The sequence below is a fragment of the Pseudopipra pipra genome, chromosome 4 (genome assembly GCF_036250125.1).
Source record: "Pseudopipra pipra isolate bDixPip1 chromosome 4, bDixPip1.hap1, whole genome shotgun sequence".
NCBI lineage: Eukaryota > Metazoa > Chordata > Aves > Passeriformes > Pipridae > Pseudopipra > Pseudopipra pipra.
The window spans coordinates 66586509-66607283 of NC_087552.1; the positions used below are offsets into that span (position 1 = coordinate 66586509).

The following is a 20775-nucleotide window of genomic DNA, read 5'->3' on the forward strand; positions in this document are numbered from 1 at the left end:
TGCTTTGCCAGATATACAGAAGAATGAAGCTGTAAATTCCACATCCATGTGGACCAGTTTAAGCTGCCCCCAGGGCTGATAAATACACAATGTAAACAGCAAAGAATGGGAAAAGTAACTGAGTCTTAAAACTCTGGTTCCACTTACTAGCAAAGCAGTGCTAGCACCATTCCAGCTTCCTGCACTGGCAGGAACTGCACCATCTAGTGACTTCCCACAGTCGTGAAAGCCACTGCATGCTCATCTTTTCACTTGGTCTATGCCTTTTATTTCTACTGAAAATGTTCACTTATAATCTAGTAGCTCCTACATAGGAGTCAGCAACACTCATAATTTGAAAACACTGTAACAGGTGAGAAGACAAAATTTCTAAGTAGAACAGTTGTTAAAAACAGAATACAGTCTGTGTTTCCAGACACAAGGTGTTATAAGCTACACCTCTAGTTAGGAGCATATAACTTCAAGAGAAAAAAGGTATGGAGGATTTAACTGAACAAAAGAAAAGTATTACAAAACCAGGCACTTAGTTAATCCTAAACCTAAACAAAAATGTTATGACATGAAAACACAGCCCAGGTGTCAGAACAATGTTTCTTCTACTCTGTTACGCCGCACAAATACTAGTAGTAATATTATACCCTAAGTTATTTGTAGTTTTACATTAAATTATTTCTAGAGATCGTGCAATACACATATCCCAGTGTTCTGCATGAGTATTTTAATATTTAATTTTCCATGAAAATTTCTACATAATTCCTGGAAAGACTCCCAGTGCAGCCTGGAAGCCTGTCACTGCAGCAGAACTAGGTGCTTTCCCTTTCCATTATCCCCAGCTGCCACTGTGGAAGAACCTATTTCCCCAGTTTCAATTGCCAGCTTGATTTTCTGATTTCATTGCTCCCGGCTTGACAGCAATTAATCACATACTCCAAAATGCTTTGGCATAAGTTATTTGTTATAATATTTTTTCTGGTGTTTCTCCTAAACAGAAATAGTATAAACAATTATTACTCTAACAGACACACGGGAAGAGAGCTGTCAACTCACTATACCCTGGGTTCTGTGCCCCAAAGCAACCTTCAAAGATCAAGGAAGGCTCTGGTAACTGTCACCAAATTTTGTGGCTCTTCATGCACAGTCCTGGAGTCTTACACCAAGAACTTTGGTTTAGAGGACTCCATTTCTTAAGCCAAAGCTCTCTGCTGACAAGTCAAAACATCATCCACCATAGCTGAACAAACTCTCAAAATGTAATTCAATTGGTTTCCCTCTCACTTTTCTACCTGTTAGTGTCACTGAAGACTCAGAGGAGTGAAGCTACTGAAAGTTAAACCACAGCGATGCAGAAGCTTTGAGCTAAGATAGAGAACTAATCAAAGACCCAGAACAAATCCATCTGCACTTGATTTGTTTTAACTCTACACCTACAATGCTTATATTTGCAAGAGGCAGCTTGCAGGAATGATAGGAACAGAACTAAGATTTTTTTCTCAAAAAAGGACTTAAACTGAACTCTGTAGGAAGAGCTTGAAAAGAAAAAAAGATCTGAGATGGTTGAGATACAATGGAGCACTGAATCGACTTAAATGTCTAACAACAGTATTCTGCATGCAGTTTTTTGTTATTCACTAAGTAGTAAAGTACTTTAACTCCCATTTTGTTGACTGAGGCAATGGAATGCAGAGTTCCTTGTTCCGTATCTGCAAGGAGGTCTATGAAGAACCAGGGATTTGTGCCAAGACCTTTTAAATTGGAGACAACTACAGTTAATCCAAGGTTGGATTTCAGCTGCAAGCTGAAAATCAGTACTCAAAAAGGGCAGTCATAGTAAAGTAAGAATAAAAGAAGAAAGGGAAGATAGTGCCACTACTAGGAAAATAAGACTAAGGAATCAATCTAAGGACTAAGGAATTACGAAGGGCCAGATTACTGGGTATCGAGCAGAAGATACCTAAAGCAGAATTTCCAAAACTGGAAATTTGACCAGTTAGCTGGAACAGTGCTACCTTTCCTATTTTTCTGGGGATTTGTTTGTTTTATATGTTTTTATTAATTATGACCAAAAAAAAGGGAAGCTACCTTGTCATGAGTCTGAACCAGTGGTCTGTAACTCAGTAAGTTTAAGCGTGGACAGACCTACCAACCTCCAAACTGAGAAAAACCATGAGAAATATGGCCAGAAATTTGGAACCCTTTGCACTTTTTTGGATTGGAAGATTTTAGACTGTGAAAAAGGAGAGATGATAAGTCACTACGTAGATTTTGTTCCACAAAGGAGAAATGTGAAAAATGCGCCCTGCATACACAAGAACAGAAGTTTGGGAAGTTCTTTATATGGAGTAAAATATAACATCTTCAGCACCTACATACTCCTTCTCGGTAGTTCAATGCATTCAATAGTTGTCTTAGAACTGAAAAACCACTCTGCCACTGCATGATACAACACAATGTTTCAAGTATTACCTGATTTGAAGATATGTATTAAGCACATAAGCAGTGTGCCCAGCTCCTGGCAGTAGAAAGTATGTTGTTGCTCATTCATGTCCACCTTTAATTGTTTGTTAACAATATCTTCCAGTAGAATGCCAACCAGTTGTAATAAGAATCTTGAAAAAAAAACCACATACACAATCAACAGGAAAACTATCAATGCAACATCTTTCAGAACAAGGTGAGGTTTGCCTACGTAACTTAGTCAGGTTTAAAAAGTAAAATATGAAGCCCTTGACCATTCATCCTAAAGAGCATACTAAACAAAACACTACAGAACAGGTTGACCTAAAACAAACATGATGTTATATGATCATAAGCAGTTCAATAATGACATACTGGATATCTAGATTATCTACTCCATCAGTTGAAGTTATGATAAGATTCATACACCATCCCACCTCACTTGCCAAGCTTATATTCAAAATGTTATGGTGTCTTTATAGTGATTTGCCTTGAGCTAAAAACAAACTGTGACAGTTACCACAGCTCAGCTGAGCAGAGGTAATTGAGCAAGTCACAGTAATTCAGCTGTTTACAGCCTCATCTATCCACACTCTACTACACAGGTTCTGTATCAAACCTCAAGATGGGGCAATGGGTGGTGTCAAAATAAGCAACGAAAAAGAGCATTCAAGGAAAGCCATCCTTGCTGTTGGCCATAACCATTACCCACATCACTGTTGTTGGGCATAAGGTCACAGTATGGGTGCCCAGAAGCCCCTTTTCCCTCTACTCATCACCCTCACAGTGAGCTCAATAATAAGAAACAGCATTTTATTCCTATCTGAAGTTCCATACTTGCGTAAAAAGTCCTTATTTTCTTAAACAAATATCTATTTCAAATGTTTCCCACCACATTGAAATACAATGCCTTAATGACAAACATTTTGTAAGGTAATACCACTGCCCTCTCTCCATGTTTCTTTTGCCTGAAGTTCATCACTCTCTGAGGACATCAACATGAGAAGCTAACTAGACAAAGCCAGCTCTTGAAAAATAGGAAATAAACAGCAGGACTAACTCAATAGATTTGAATCCCACAGCTGCCAAGATTCCAGTACAGTACCTGGGCTTCTGCTTAAGGAAATGACTTGTCTTTTAGTCACCACACAGAAAGGAAGGGAAGGGTTAAGCAGTTAAGTTTTTGGATCTGATTTTAATAAGTCCAGGATTCACCCATTTTAACAGCTCCATTAGGTCAATCCCTTGGCTTGAGAAGAGGTACCAGAACAGTCTAAAGTCTCTGCTCAACAAACTCCTACATCCCTGTCCATCTCAGTATTGCTTCCTCCACACACACTTGTCCCATACCAACTTATTAAGAGACTTTATTCCTATCAGAAACAGTTCTATACATGTAAAATAATGCACAATGTATTTGTGATTTCTCAGAAACCAACATCTTTCCCCTAAGTTATTCAAAAGACAACATACCTAGAAAATGTCTCTTCAGGCAGATATTTTGCCTGTTTACCCTCAGTGTGATCCTCTGGCGTGGATATATTTTCTCCACATCTCAGTCTGTTAATTGCTTGACATGAAATCAAATAAGGTGAGAAGGAAAGCTCTTGTATACGGGATAGAACGATGTCTTCTGTTGACTGTGAAATCAGAACTCTAAGGATAGCTAAAATTCCAGAAATCCAGAGCTGGACAGTGCTCACTGATGCCTAACACAAACATAAAAAAAACAGAACACTGAACACTTTTGAGGTTAAACAACACAACATAGGAATGTATTAAAAAAAAAACCCAAAAACCAGACCCTTCTCAGAACGGAACAAGCAGGAAATAACTTTTAAGTTCAGATCTTCCAAAATGCTATTCTTGTGGTAACTGTCAAGCTTATATTCACTCTGTTAAACAATCTCTCAACTATAAAAACGGTACTAATACTTGCATAAGAAAAATGTGATTTATCTATCAAATTGAATTCTAGACTATTGTAACAGTACCTTTTTCTCTATTCCTTATCCTCAAAATACAATATGAAGGCAAGTAATCCATCAGCAGAACATTCCTGTATAAAGCACTTGGTAAATCATATTAGTTCTAACTAATTCATTCCCAAAATCTGTTGCAGGTACTTTAACACTACATAGCAAATTATTAAAGAGAAACACATGTTCTTTTGTTTTGCATGAAAGCCACCAGATTCTTTCTTCTCTGGAAACAATTGCTTACCATTGTTTTAGGAGTAACAAACATACTCCTTAAAAGCATGTCCACAGGGCGAAGGGATGAAGGAGCCAAAATTTCAAACAGAGTGTTCAGTACTCCCAGAGCATCATGAGAGTCTATATGCATCTGTAAAAGAAAAACACAAAACTAATTTCTAACTATCCACTAATGGTAACTCCAACATAAAATTACCATTTCATGTTTTAAACATTTCTATGACAACTTGTGTGCTTTACAGTACAAAATTCAGAGCAACCAAAAGCCATAAAGGTAAATTAAAGTTTCATTGCAGGCCTTTCTACACCTGAATTTTGATAACATGGACAAAAACCTATTATATGAAATCCAATATACATACCACATATATTTTTTTGGAGAAATAGGCCTTATTCAGAGAATGAGACCAGAGGACTGAGTTGTTACAAAATTTAAAATTTTTCTCCTCCTTGCACATTCTACCAAGTTTTTTTATAGAGAGCAATGCTGGTCATGAATAAACTTAAGCAGGTAACTACAAGGAAAAAAACCTCCTAATCATCAGAAAAGTGCACAGCTCCAGTGGTATTAAAGCAACAGAGGCAGGACAGCTTATTTGAACAGTTTTTTAGATAAATTCTAAAACAACCAACTACAAAAAGCAAAGGACTGAACTATAAATCTAGATGCCCCAATCCTGCTTAAATAATTTGACAGTTGATCACGTGCACAGTCATACAAAACAACATAAATTTCAATTTGCCAACATTTTAGCTTTGCTCAAAACCTGCTCTCTGATCCTGCCCACTCTCCCCAGCCACGAGATCTCCTCCTCGGACTGGGGAACTGCCATCATGGAGCAAAGAACATTTAGGGCACAATTCACTAGTTCTACTTTTTATCCTTGAAGTAAGTGTTTATAATTCCAGAAAAGCTGTATCAAAGACAAGTCCTCTATTGCTTAGGGAGCAGCACTGAATTTTTTTTTTCTAAAAGGAGTCTTCTTTACTTCTCAGATATGAAGCACCCACTCTCCTGCCCCAGTATGCAAGTCCAGTAGGAGAAACATGCACGCTGGAGGGAGTCCAGCTGCACAGATGGTTACTGGCTTGGAGCACCTGTCACACAAGTGGTAGCTGAGATTATTCACTCTGGAGGAGGCTCAGGGTGATCATCAACGTGCACAAGTATCTGACCAGAGGAAGCAGAAGGAGACGACAAGCACAGAAGCAAGAGCCAGAATCTTTTCAGTGGTATCCAGTACCAGGATGAAAGGCAATAAGTACAAGTTGAAATACAAGAAATTCCATCTAAAGACACTTTTATTTATAAAGGGGAAGTTAGGCAAAAGAAAAAAAAAAAAAGCCCAAAAAGCCAATCGTGTCCTGGGCTGCATCCAAAGCAGCATGGGCAGTAGGTTGAGGGAAGTGATTCTGTCCCTCTACTCTGCTCTGGTGCTGCATCCAGCTCCAGGGTCTTCAGCAGAAGGACATTGACCTGCTGGTGCAAGCCCAGAGGAGGACCATGAAGATGCTCAGAGGGTTGAGCACCTCTACTACAGAGACAGGTTGAGAGATGGGGTTGTTCAGCCTAGAGAGAAGGCTCTGGGGAAACCTTAGAGCACCTTCCAGTACCTGAAGGGGGCCTGCAAGGGAGCTGGAGAGGGACTTTTTACAAGAGCAGGTAGTGATACAAAAAGAGGAAATGGCTTTACACTGAAAGAGGGTGGATTTACATCGGATATTGGGAAGAAATTCTTCACTGGGAGGGTGGTGAGGCACTGGAACAGGTTGCTCAGAGAAGCTGTGGCTGCCCCGTCCCTTGAAGTGTTCAAGGACAGGTTGGACAGGGCTTTGAGTATTCTGGTCTGCAATTAGACCCACTGTAGCTATGAAAAAAAAGTAATTTTGACATTCGGACAATCTTCAGGCCATTTAATAGGTGTTCTGATATAACCATGTATCTAAGAGAAATCGAATGAGCCTCCTCTGGAGACAGTCCCAATCATAGTGCACATACTTCATGCACTTAAATATGAACTTCATCACTTCAGAAACTTAGTTTACCTTGCAGTAATTGTTTTTTCCGGATATGGTAACCACAGTTTCAAGAAAATTTGTCTTCATATTAAAAAAAAATGAATTCAAATACCCAAAGCCATTATTGATACATATATTACCGCAATTATTTTAGATGTTTATAGATTTAAAACAATCATATAACCACCTGTTGCTTTGCAAGCATTGGGAGAATAATGTCAGCTATTTGCCGGGACAATCTCTTCCACTTGTCTTCATTTTCTTTATGACACTGTTGCAATACTAAGATGAACATTTCTAGTACCTGAGGAAAAGACCAAAAGAATGTAAGTAAACGCCAATACTAACAAGCAACATTCAAGTAATACTACAGTGGGAAAAATATTCATTAACATTTATAAAAGCCCATTTTCAGGATAAAAGCCTGTTCTTAGTTACAATTTTTTTGCTGTTGACGGTGATTTTTAAAGAATTTTCCAGTTACTTTTATAAACTACAAAAAAATTGCTTTCTTTATCCTTTCTAAATGGTATTTGGCAAAAGAATACACAAACAACTAAGAAAAGGATCAGAAATCTAAATGCTGCACCACTAATTCAACAGAAAGGGAAGGAAGGAAGAGAGCAATTTTCCAAATGTATACTCTGTCTTTAGCTCCAATAAAGTTTACATTTGGTCAAGGAAACAGAACAAACACTTTCATGGAGCTTGTTCACCTGAGATTTGTTACTTCCATATAAAAGTTTACAAGAGAGAACATAATGGGGCACACCAAGCAAGGATCACTTCTTGTGCTGAATGAGTTACAGGTTTGAAGGTTATAGAGACTATGCTTTGAAAGACAGACAGGTCAAAGACACAGCAAGCAACAGTGTTAATATATTGACTGGGAAGTGGGACAGAAAAAACTGGTTCAGAAAACAAGATAGAACACTTGTCAAAGAAATTCAAGTAATTCAGATTAGGCAGAGAGAGATTCCCAGGTGACTTTCTTCCCAAAAAACTTTCACGTGAGAGAGCAGACAGAAGTGATTCTGGCCCGAATGTCTTGAACTCTGAAGCTCCAAGGGTGGAGTTAAAGGCTGCAGCTTTTGGAACCTCCCAGATTGACAGAGACACCACTGCAGAGCATCCCAGCCACAGCCAGGGAACAACAGAATAGCCCAGGGTTAGTTTATATATATGGCACCAGCAGAACAAGGCAGAATAAGAGCTACAAATGGGATGGTGTGGGAAGAGCAGTGCAGGGGTGGTCTTTAATAGGTTAAGTGTGTCAGAAGGAGATCTGCCAGCAATTGCAGTACCTTATGTAACACAAAATTATTCACTATTTCACATCATGTGTCTACAGAGTGTCATTTCATATAGTTATATTAGTCATTTTATGATTATAAAACTACAAATTCAAAAGAAAATGTGGATACACAAAATTATCCCAATCTGAACACGCAGTTCTAACAAATTATTTTGACAAGATGTACTGACTTTTTTCCAACTATTCTCAGAAAATACAGTGCTTACATTAGCATACACTAGAATTGCATTTTGAAAGGATGAAAGGAACATTAAGTTTGTTAAGCACCTGAATAAGCAATAAGATCCCATGTTGATCATGTCACTTCTCTTAAAATTACTTTTATGTTTTTCTTTTAAACAAAGTGTATTGAAGAAAGTCATTGTTATACTCCTACAAAGCAGAAACATGTTTTCCAAATCCATGAGGTCTGGGTCAAAGTAGTAAGTGATAACAAATACCTAATTACCAGTTTCATTACCTTGTTCAAATAAGTCTTATTCAAGATAGTGCTATTGTACAGTAAAATCATCCTTATGTAGAATCTTTCCTAATTTTAAACTTGTCTTCTCTTCCATTTTACCCCCATTCTTTTAAGTTTCTTCTCTTCCACTAACCTTCTATGTAATCTGTCAGCAACACAACCAAGATCATGATCCTAAATGGAGCATTTCAGTGCTTAGTTATCTAGATTTGACTACAAAATTCTACAGACATGTTATTTTACTTGAAATACTGATTTGTAATGCAGAACCTTTCCCCTACCCTCAAAGATCTTTGCATGCTCACTCTATGGGGAAAGCTATCACACAGAGTCCAGCTACTCAATTTTTATATAGAAAATTGTTGATATTCCCTGAAGCATTTTTAGCAGTCACAGCAATGCTACCCTTTTATAGACCATAAACAAGGATGCTTTGTCCTCCTCTCCTACCTGATGGTACTGGATAAGTCTCAGCAGCATTGATACCACCACCTCCTTCTGCGTCTCCAGCTCTTTCCCAGCATCAGCTTTATTTGTTCCTCTTAACACAAAGAGATCATGAACAATGGGTTGCAGAGCTGGTATTGCTGAAATGAGATGTTTTTGTTTTAGTGTGAGAAAAGTCACTCTTAAACAGTGATTTCTTGATCTAATAGTTCAGTTACTAAAAGTAAGCTTGGCTTTAGTTTATTAAAGGTTCTACCCATACCCAAAAAAACTCCACAAACCCCAAATTTGTCATGCATAATGATGGTTATCTTTTCACTTCTAGTAGAAAATTTACATTTTGGACACATTTGCCCATTCTCATAGGGCTAAAAAAAGATATTTTTATAAAGTATTTCTCAGCAGAATCACTGGAAAGTATGAAAGAGATGTTTATTTACAGGCTGAAAGAAAAAGGGAAGTGGACTAAAAATTAAATCAAAGCCTTGAATGTACTGCTATGTTGTCAACTCATTACCTAATAAAGTTTCAAATAAAAGCTTTGTTGCAATTATGTACGATGTAAAATGTGGGGCAGCAGTGTTAGTATGGTTTAATAAACTTCCTGAAGGAATTAAGTGAGATTATTTGATGTCTTAATTTTAAAACCTAGTGTCTTCTGGAACAGTCAGTATGATTATAGTTTTCTATAGCTCAGTAGCCAACATTGGTTTTATTGCTGAATTTTTGCTATTACTAGTGTTGGTGCCTTTTTTCTTTTTTTATTTACTAAAATTTTTTTTTAGAATTACCATGTGTAACAGCTTTCCTTCCACTGGCCATGATACCATCACACAGCTGAATGATCTTGGGAATTCCAATTATTTGTTTGGAATGATACCGCTCATAAGACAGCAACACCAGGAAAAAGAAGATATTAGGAATAATTGCTTCAGACTCCCTGAAAACGAAACAAAAATTTAAAGTGTCAAGTTTGAATTGCACAGCTTTCTTCAGTAAAACTCAATCTTTCTACAGTCAGGTTTTTTTAAACAATGTATTGTTCTGCTTTCATATAGTATTTCTATATTTTCTGTGCCCTGTTCTGTACGATGGATTTTTTCCCAAGGGGTTTTCTTTCAAGCTTTGACCATTACAGTTACTGATATTATAACATACTATCTAATGCACATGAGACATCAGCGTATTTCTGTAGGAGATCCACAGAGCAGGAAGTCAACTTATCTCTTCATACAAACTCAAGTGTGAGAAAAAACAGAAATAACAGACAACAAAAATTTCACTGCCTTGCTTATGATCAATTAGGTCCTATACAAAGTGTACCAGGTGATCAGAATACACAGGGATTCACTCTGAATCCACAGTAGTAAGAAGTAGCTCTCCCTTAAGCAATTGAATCTAGCAAAGAAATGCTAATTCCTGAAAGTATAGCTCTGGTGGGGGGTCCCAAAGAATGGCTTTACAATACCAAAATGGAGAAACAGAACAGCACAGTTTCACATTGTATTCCAACGTGTTACTTCCTGACTTGTTCAATCACATGGAACCTAAAACATCTGAAAGGGTTACCACTGAAGCCAGAGAAAAAACAAGCATATTACTCAGAAGGGAACTCTCCCTTTTTCATAAGGCAGAAATAACCAGGAAAACTATCACTATTTGCTTCAGAATGAGACAATTGTAAACCCACACTGTTCAAAGGATCATTGCAAATGTCGTACCTGAACTGTCCTACTTCGATGTATTCAAACTGCTTTAGCACAAATCCAATAAACACCTAAAGAAAGAATAAACCGTGCATCAGAACAGACACATTAATTCCCATTTGACACCATTTTGACAGTTACAGATGGGCACTGAAAATCATTTACACTTATAGTTCATTCTAAAATGTTATGAAATGTTCCCTCTACAATCCTGTTGATGTTACAGCTTATTACAGTTTGCATGAACTTAGCCCATGTTTTACCCATGTCTGTATATTTCTCTTTCACTCATGTAACACAGTATTTGAGGCATTACAGTCAAGAAGTTAAGAACCAGCCAAAAATCTAGCTCTAAACCAAGATAAAATCCAAAGTATATATAAATTAAAAACAATTATCTTGCATGAACTTACAGAAAAGTTAGGTATTGAAAGTCACACTAGTTTATAAACCCAAAAATACTGTAATAAATAAAACACTTGTAAACAATCCATTTTATGTTACAAATTTACTGCTTACATGGGCAACTATACAGACTACTGTATTTGCCACTAGCTCCCCTCTACTGCCATTAACATCAAGCAATAGTTGTCAACCATGATGCTCCTTATCTGTCATAAGGAAGTCCATATTCTCAGTATGGAAAGAAGGTATTTCCATATGTAAGTGAAGTTTTATTTAAACAACAGTGACAGTACTGCCCATATCATTTTATTCCTAAAGTCAGTCTGATGAACAGTTCTTAAATAGTTGTTGCAGAACTCAGAAATTAAATTATAAACCCCAGAAATCTGAAGCTCTTTGTGGCTTGAGGTGAAATTGAGTCTCTCCCTCCTTTAAGTCTTTGCTTTTACCTACAGTGCAATAGATGGATTATTGGAAGTATTTTTGCTGCAAATGTTACCTAAGCCTGCTGGTGAGATCCCTGTATGACAAATGTGCAAATGTGGTGAGGTACCAACCTGATCTGAATCCAGCAGACAGTAGTTAACCCGCAGCTGAACCAGTTGAGCAAGCAAGTCTAGAACTTGTCTCTGCAGCTGTACCGACGTTGTTGTTGTGTATTGTTTCAATGCTTTTATGACAAGGGGTTCAAATAAACGAATGTGATTGTGAATAGCATTCTGTAATAGAGAGATTTTAAAGTAATCTAACATCTGAACAGGTCTTTGATTCAAAACCAAATTAGTTTTAAAAGGAGGAAAAATGTTTTAAATCTAAGGTACAGCTCTTTCAGGAGGACACAGATACAAGTACCTTATCAGCACGATGCTTTGCTGCACTGGAAATGCTAGTTTTCAGCTGTGTAGAAACTTTCTGCAGCACATCAAACCACCTGTTAAAAAAAAAAAAAAACAAACCCACACAACACATTTAAAAAACCAAAACAAAACATGCTGTTCTTAACTGCACATTGTTTAGCCAATGCCAACTTTTCTTAATCTACTTAACTGCTCCAAGAACTTTAGGGACAACCTACAGTACACTTTGATCAGATCACATATATTTGAGGACAACAAATACACACTAGAGAAAGAATTTCTGGTCTTTGCTTAGTCATCCTTCTGCCTTTCCTTTAGGCTACTATTTGCTGTAATTAGCAAACTAATTAAATACTTTCAAATACAAGCATTTAAAACCCTTATGCTTTTAAAAAACTTCAGTGATACTCATGTTAATGATTTAGCTTTGCTTTGGAAAACATGTTAACAATAACTGGATTCAGGATGTCCCAACCAAGACAAATTACTCTCCTTAAGTCTGTAATTTCAAGTTACATAGCATCCCTGAGATACTCAAATTTATGAAAAACACTAACAAGAGCCTCTAGTTCAAGTTAACATTATATCATAAGGGAAGGAAGTTACCCTGAAGCATCGTGCTCCTGCTCAGCCTGAACCATGTTCCTTAGACTAGCATCAGCAAGGGCCTGTGTAAAATGTGTGTATGGTGCCATGAAGCAATAATGATAGAGACCAGGTCTCAAATTGGAAGAACCTAAGCGTTGAGCTTTGCCTTGAGCTTTGTTGGGGTTTGAAGACAAGCCATCGTACTGAGAAGCCAGATTTGTCCCAAACAATGTTTTCAATAACTGGAGAAGAAAATTGGAAGAAAAAAAAGAAAAGTTAACATTTCAAGAAAAAAAGCCCCTTGACTCCTCATCCTCTCAAAGGACTTTAGAGGAAAGGTCAAAATGCAACCTGTGGATCATGTAGTTAAAATACATGAAGACAGAAAAAAGCTAATAAAAAGAAACAATCCATATCTCACCAAAAAAGATATGATTATTTTGCAGTTGAAGCTATTCCCATGTGGCAACTCAAAATAGTCTACTGAAGATTGCCTCTAACCAAAATTAAGCTTTGATGACTTGAACCTAAATGTTTAACTGAAGCCTGCAAGAAAGCCATCAGTAAAGCAGTTCTTTGCCTTCCAGGTTTTTTTGATTCATGTAACTGGCTGAAGAACACTTTCTGTAAGATAGGAAAGAAGCCTGTTTTCTGATTATTAGCTAAAATAGTTCTTTGAATTGGAAGCAGTTCAAGAAGAAACTATATTATTGAGATGGTATCAAGTTACACAACAAGTAATGAAAATGAAAGAAAACATGCTCTGTTTGCTCCACCTGGGCCAAGGTTTCCTCACACCACTTCCCTTAAAAGAATGGCCAGTCTTAGTATCCAACTGATACCCACAGGACATCAGGATTAATCTTCAAGAAACGCAAAAATTACCTCCTTACCTGCTGTACACAAACTGTTGCCATTGTTGGTTCTCTGTTGAAACATGATTTTAGATATCCCAAAATTTCTTCTACACACTAAAAAAATCAGAAAAACAAATGCACCTAATTGCATTTTTCTTCATTATATAAAGCATTACAATGATTACCTGATCTGGACCACAGATCAGGTTTTTGTACTTAGTAAAACTACACTAATTTGAACGGAAATCACAGAAGTATGTAAAGAAATAAAAATGCAATATTTGTCTCCTAATTTTAAAATACCACTATGCCTAACACCACAGTTAAGGAGAAAAAAAATAACAAGACACAGGAGATGAAGGAGGACAGTATGCCCTCTGACATTTTGTATATTTAAACATATAAATACAGTAAAAATGACTGAAGGCAAACCATTTTTGCTGGAAAGAAACCCCCCCCTTGAAATTTAGACACTAAAAAAATTACTCTGGTTTTCAACAGCAATTTAACCTGGAAAATATGCTGCAGCACTTTACCCAACATTGTAGCAGTACAACACTTCTAGGACTACTGTCTTTTTCAAGAGTACCAATTTTGAAGTCAGTGATATCTACTTTCTCCCAGTAAGGACCACAGATACAGGACAAGTTAACTATAAAAGAAAAAACAAATAAATGTTATACCTTTCCAATGTCTTGAAGGGTAGCAAGTTCCAAGATTTGAGACAGAACATCTAAGGCAGACCGTAAGAAACATCCAAACTTCTCATTACTGTTCTGGAGATCCAATGTAACCTGTTCCCAGAAAGCAAAACCACACTTTTTCTTAACAATTACTTGACAAGGAGACACAAATCACAGGAAGAAGTGGGTATTGACACAAAATGATCTTTTGCCTAGAATTTCAGTGTAGTTCAACCAACACCACTGACAGCTTAGACTGCCTTATGAATTGCCGGAAGGGCAGGACTCCATTTTGACTAAGAAAAAGAAAGGGATCTTCCAGCTTGAGGCAGTTAGATCATCTGGGAAGGCCTAGGATGTTGACAAGCAACAGAGAAGGGATCACAGAATATTGAGTTGGAAGGGACCCACAAGGATCATCGAGTCCAACTCTTAAATGAATGGCCCATACAGGGATTGAACCACAACCCTGATGTTATGAGCACCAGGCTCTAACCAGCTGAGCTCATCTCAGGGTCATAATGCATTTCTCAGAAACACAGTAGGTGTAATAAGAACACAGTCCTTGAAGTGTACACATCAGACTACCAAGCCTCTAGGGAATGCATCTTCTACTGCCTGAACTAATGAGGAAAAGTTTATTCAATACTGGAATAAACTGAGGGGAGAATTGACATGGAGATCCATTTGGCACTGCCAAGCCAGCAAATCGTTTGGTACCAGCATTAGTGACAGCAGAGAAACAAGCAGTAGCGTGACAATGCCTGTAACAGGTTTTTGCTTCATCAGTTTTTGGTTTTATTGGTGGTATTTGTGGTCTTTCTTTAAATTCTTTTGTGTGTGTAGAAATTGTTCACACAGGCAAACAAGTGAGTTGACAGAAGCAGAGACATGTTTAAAAGAAACAAAGTGATTATCCAGCATTACAATTCAACCAATCCATATCATGCAGTACCTTATAATTAGCATGGGTTGCTTTCAAGACATCGTATAACTTCAGGTAAGATGGAAGATGATAAAAGCTTCCTACTGAAGATGATTTACTTGTTGGAACAGGCCCAGTAGTATCAGTTTGCCTAGGAGCTTGGAAGTATATAATAGATTAGCACACTATACCTTTTCCAGGTTGCTCATGACACATACACTCAACGTAATTAACCACATCTGCATTATTAGACAGCAAGAATTTTTCAATCTGCATGCATATTCCAAACTGCAAAAACATACAACTAGAAAATGAACCAGTATTCCAACAAACCAGCCCATTGAGGTGAGAGAAATCAACCCAGAGGGCTTACTACTGAAGTGCACGTACAATTTACAAAATAGAACTAATATGTGTTTCCTTCATTCATTACTAAGAAAAGTTTTCAAGATTCAAAATCTTGTTTCCAAAAGCAATGTGAGCCACTCCTGCCAAAAGCTGCAAAGCAACTTTCAAATTTCTTCTAAGTAACATATGAGCAAAAATGACTCGTTTTAGTCAATAGCTGAGTACATCCAGAAAAAGTGAGGAAAAGGATTCAGCAGTACTTTGCTTCTGAAAAGTGCAGGTAATTTTCAAAAAACTCAAAACAGCGAAGAAGCCTCCACCCACAGCTGCCTTTCTACCAATGCATTACTGAAAAGGACTTCTAACAGCAAGTCTGCCATCCTTTTGGCAGAAAATGAGTTACTCAGGTTTATTTCTTCTCTCTGAGCTTTGACCACACTTGGGTGGAGCTGACAGATGGTCAGGCTCACAGGATTGAATGTGCCTACCTGGACTGGCTTCACCACCCTTTTTAGGGCTCATTGGCACAGATGCCTGTTCCACAGACTCCCTCTCTTTCCCCTTTCTCCGAATTGGACTAAGAGAAGGTGGGTTTGTAAGAGAAGGTAATGCTGCCTAGAATTAAAAGAAACTTTATTAGTTTTGTAAGCACAAGTAGCCTTTCTTCTTCTTCTACACAAACATAAGCATATTTATCTTTTGTTTAAACTCCCCTTTATTTGACTGTCTGTTAAATTAAAAAGTCTCAACTCTCAGATTCAGGACACGAATTTCCATTGTGAAAAGGAAGTAGTTTCATATGTTTCCTATTTTACTCCTCAACCTCAATATAAGCGAATGAGATGGAACTGGAGCTCAATAACTAACGTTTCTTTTGATTCCAGACAAAGGAGTGTCAAAACAATATTCACACATTTAAAATATGAAGAAATTACTAATCTCAATAATACTGTCTTACAGTCTTTAAATCAGTCTTCACATGTGTATGCCTCAAAAAACCCCAAAACAAAACCCCAAACATGGAAGTACCTCATATGAGCTGTTTCAGAAACCAAAATATTTTACAGGATCTTCAGAAGAGTTATTTTTAGCCCCAAAAGGAGCTCAGTGCATTACAACCATCCAGCCAACCCAAAAGTCACCATGTTTCCCAGAGCATGCAATCCAATACTCCACCTACTACATATACTCCTAATTGAACTAATGTTTCAGGTGAAGTCACCAGGAATAAAAGGTTCAAAAATTAAGTTCCTATTATAAACACTGCACAACTAAAGAAGAACCTGCTCTGTGGAAGAATGATATGCATGTTTTTTTCATCTTACTTGCTTTACTACCCCTAGTGGAGTCATTACCAAGGAATTAGATAGTTTCCTGTATCAAGACTAAAATGTGAAGAGGTCTATAGCACAACAGTATTTAAGTCGCACAGCTGTACTTATTTATTTTTAATATATACCTTTACTGCTGGGCCAGGAGCAACATCATCCATTACATGTGCACAAATATTAATGACCTTCAGCAGATGAGAAAAGAGCTGTTCTACTAAAGTGACAAGAGTTCGATCTGCCAGAGCCGGCCAGGGTTCCTCCTGTTTTGCAGCACCTTGGTTTGAATCTTCTTCAGCACTCCAGGGATTCTTCAAGCACTTGGGAGCACTTGCTGTAATTAGAATTATATTATTTGAAGAAATAGAAGATAAAACTTGGAAGTAAGCATCAGAAAATTTTAAAGGCATATATGGTTATCACCCCTGCAAGACAGAAATTCAAGCCCAGGAGTTGCTGCATAGTTCTAAACAGCAACAAAATGCTAGTTCTTCGTACCCAGCCTGTACCAGGCATACTAAGCACATGGCCTTTGGCAAGGAGATGAAATCTGCAACAAAGAGGCAGCACCTTTTCAAACCTCCTGCGTACAAGTTCTTTCTTTATTTCTTCTGCTTAATCTTGCAAGTATTTCGTTGCATACAATCAGAATAGAGTGAGATATCGGCCTTCTAATATTAATGGTAAAAATATTAGGACAATCCTACTCTTCCTGTCCTGCCTTACCTGCAAGCAAGTTTCCAGTCAAAATCAAAGCATCCTGATGTGCTGAGAGGTCCAGTGGGAACCACGCTGATGAAAGGAGAGACAGGACCAAGCCAGCCATACCAATGGTGCAGCCCTTCTGAGCTTCATCTGAAGAACTTGGCTGGGAAACACTGGAAGTTTAATTTTGGAATGTCATAACTTTTTTCCCCTCTTTTAGTAAATTTAAAGTCTTAAAAACTAACAGTTCAAGTAGATGGCTAAACTAAAGAAATGAAATCAGTACTACAGATATACACATTTAACACTCAAGCATGACTTTTAACACCAATTTGCAGCAGAGACCTGACAATACTCCGTTTTTTTGAATAGTCTTTTTTTTGAATAGCAAACATCAAATCTACTAGTGACATCTACTGATAAACTGAAGAATTCTGTATTTATTTGCTAACCACTACAGTCCTGAAGCATCTCCAATTAAGTCTTGCACATATGCAAGGTAGGGATGTTAGAAGACATTAGCTATACTACTGCAATGTGCAAGATAGTGCTTTAAAGTGACAAGAATTTAATTAAACAGTTGTAATCCATCAAATCCTTCAGATTTATGAGTGGACTCTACCTGGGATTGTAATTTGCTGCATTCTGTATTTTCCTGGACAATAACTATAAAATCAGATTTTCCCACAGAACTCAAGTTTCAAAAAGAGCAAGCAGAGATCACCAAAAGATGTTTGGCAGAATACTATGTGAATAACATACATAAGGAATCTGTCAGGGTATTCTTTAATTTAAAAAAAAAAGTCTTCTAAGGTAGTCACTCTGGTCTAATACAACTACAGCTATTTGAGAAAATAAAATTTACACTAAGTGTAGCTATTATTTTGACAAAGCCACAGAGGTAATTACAGTGCCTTCCTTCCTTTTTTTTTTTTAAAGTATTTTCCTAGGCAGCTGTGGTTTACCTTACATACAGTTAGAAACCCATAACTTAATCCATGTTGAGCTGTACAGAGTTGGAATGCAGCAGTTCCAATAGCTTCTTAATCAAAAGAACAACAATACTTAAGACAGAAAGGAATTTTGGCAAAATTCTCATGTTACTATCCATGCTATTGTATTCTTATTATCCAGAATGATAAATGTCCGTATCATTTCACAAAATAAAATTACAATCCAAATTAGCAGGAACATGGGCCAAAAATTTGTAAAGAAGGAATAAGGGGAAAGGGTAAATACTGATCTGATGAATATTAGATGCATTAGGTTCATCTTAAAAATAGCATTTTTAAGCTGAGTAGAGTACAAGACATATTGCTGCATATTGTACATTGATTTTATATTCCAGCCAAGTACTGCTCACATCCTGAATTACTTCATTTGTTAAAACTGGTCCTATAGCTCAAGACATCTTTTACACTGCATAAAGAGAGAACACCTCACTTATGGCCAGCAAGGGAAGCAAGGGCCTACTGGCAAGAAAATCAGCTGAGGAAGGGTTGGTTTTTTGTTTTGGGGTTTTATTTCATTTTTAAAATAAGACAAAATTTTGCAATAGAGTAGAATAAGAGTAGAGACTCAATGACAGCAATGAAGACAATTAACACAAATTACGTTAAATCTATTTAAAACTAAACAGCTCCACATGTGCACATCTCCAGTAGGTACTTTTACAGCTCATGTGGCACAGCACACTAATAATCAGAGGCAAAATCAAAGCTTTAGGCTGACACCTGTACAGTTACAATCTGAAGAAACTCTTCAGAATGTAAGCACTGTGGGGCTATAATATACTACCTACATATAACACTTAAGTATTATAGACATCTGATTTGATGTTCCCATCCAGTGTGCCACATGAGAACAATTTAAATGCATCTGACACTATTATAGAAGCAATGATGAACCAGCTTCCTTGACCCACCAGTTTTCAACATGAAATCAAGATGAAAATGATAATGTTCTGATTTTAAAGAGATATCACAAGACACAGTATCCCAAAGATAAATATGCTTTCAAAAGCATGGAAAATTTTCTCCTGTTATTTACTTTGATAGGTGCTGATCATATGTATCTTTCTATTTCAGAAGTTGCAGCCAATCCCTGTGACAAACACGGTGGTTCCAGGGATGACAAAGTGCTGACACTTAATATCTTGACAACCTGAGGTTATAATCTTCTGTATTCTGTATAAAGTTCTTAAACAACTGCTAAGGTAAGCCTAACAGCATACACCTAAACCAGGACTTCCAGTGCCTAAATAAGTATACTTCCCTTTTGCAAACATGACTTTCAGAAGCTTGATTAACAAATGAGGGAACATACCCACAATGCCATCCCACACTCCAGGTGCAGACTGGAAATGTTGTGGAGAGAAGACACAAAGCTTCACAGCAGCCAAACTGAAAAGTTAACACCAAGAACTGAGTTAGTTTCACCACTGGAAGAGTTAGCAACAGGGTATTTAAAGAGTGAGAATTAAATCTATTACTATTGCCATTATCACAGTACAAAAGCTGTAGATACAAATATAGCCAAAAAATAATAAAAATTAAAACAAGCATGCAAAACAGAAAAGAAACAGTCAGTTGCCATAGCAAGTAAACTCAAAGGAACTCATCTATAGGAAAACTCACACATAAGAAAACTCACTGTAAGTGCTCTTGTAGTGGATATTGTCAATGCATGTGAAATTGCTGCAATAACCCTTGAAAGGTTGTTTTCCATAGTGACATCTGTTGGACTTGGCATCATATTGTAACCTCTATATGTTCTGAAATAAAAATATTTATACCACTAAAATATGTACTCAAAAAAACCAAACGTCCCAATAAAAAATTATCATAGTTTAAATTACTATTTTGTATTTCACAGACTGTTTATAAAATACAAAATCTGAGAACACTCTAAATGCCATCTTATACCGTAATATTTTTGTTTCTGTATTCATAAATGCAATTTATTTATAAATAAAATCCTTTTGTAAGCAGACAGAAGCAGTAGATCAACTTTCAATACCCAACTAGACACTTGAGAAATCACCACCAATTTAACATTAGTCTTTGCTTTTGCTCAAATCCATCTCACATTTTTCCATGCTTACAGACTTTGGATTATTGCTGTTGAAAAAACCCTATTTTCTATATGGAATAATATCGTGTCCACAAAGTTCTATTGCTTCCATTCTACAGTATATATATCTTAAGTGACATGATCAAGATCATATAGTAAAAAGGTACATAATTAAAAACTTGTATGACAAACTGAGAGAAGCAAAGAGCTCCTATAAACACATAAAACTCACACTGTCTATAAGACAAAATATCTAAACAGTAAAAGTATAGCTGGCAGCAAAAATGCAGCAACAAGATCACACTATCAAAATTAGAATTTATTTTTAAATTATAAAAGGAGTACAGACTTCTGCAACCACAATCATTAAACAGTATGCGAAGAGTT

At 37.0% G+C, this 20775-nt stretch overlaps 1 protein-coding gene across 5 annotated transcripts in view; it reads right to left on the bottom strand.

The window, feature by feature from the left end:
- HTT (huntingtin) overlaps positions 1-20775 on the bottom strand; it is an 80760-nt gene that overhangs the window by 29483 nt on the left and 30502 nt on the right. For all 5 annotated transcript variants that reach the window (XM_064653360.1, XM_064653365.1, XM_064653363.1 and 2 more), the window contains 18 exons: positions 19969-20089; positions 19642-19718; positions 17338-17489; positions 16743-16945; positions 15772-15898; positions 14966-15093; positions 14011-14121; positions 13364-13441; positions 12489-12712; positions 11878-11956; positions 11583-11744; positions 10636-10691; positions 9706-9854; positions 8918-9054; positions 6877-6993; positions 4678-4800; positions 3928-4163; positions 2464-2606 (listed from right to left, as the gene is read on the bottom strand). In XM_064653360.1, coding sequence (XP_064509430.1) covers positions 2464-2606; positions 3928-4163; positions 4678-4800; positions 6877-6993; positions 8918-9054; positions 9706-9854; positions 10636-10691; positions 11583-11744; positions 11878-11956; positions 12489-12712; positions 13364-13441; positions 14011-14121; positions 14966-15093; positions 15772-15898; positions 16743-16945; positions 17338-17489; positions 19642-19718; positions 19969-20089 — 2423 coding nt within the window. The remainder of the gene's footprint in view (positions 1-2463; positions 2607-3927; positions 4164-4677; positions 4801-6876; positions 6994-8917; positions 9055-9705; positions 9855-10635; positions 10692-11582; positions 11745-11877; positions 11957-12488; positions 12713-13363; positions 13442-14010; positions 14122-14965; positions 15094-15771; positions 15899-16742; positions 16946-17337; positions 17490-19641; positions 19719-19968; positions 20090-20775) is intronic.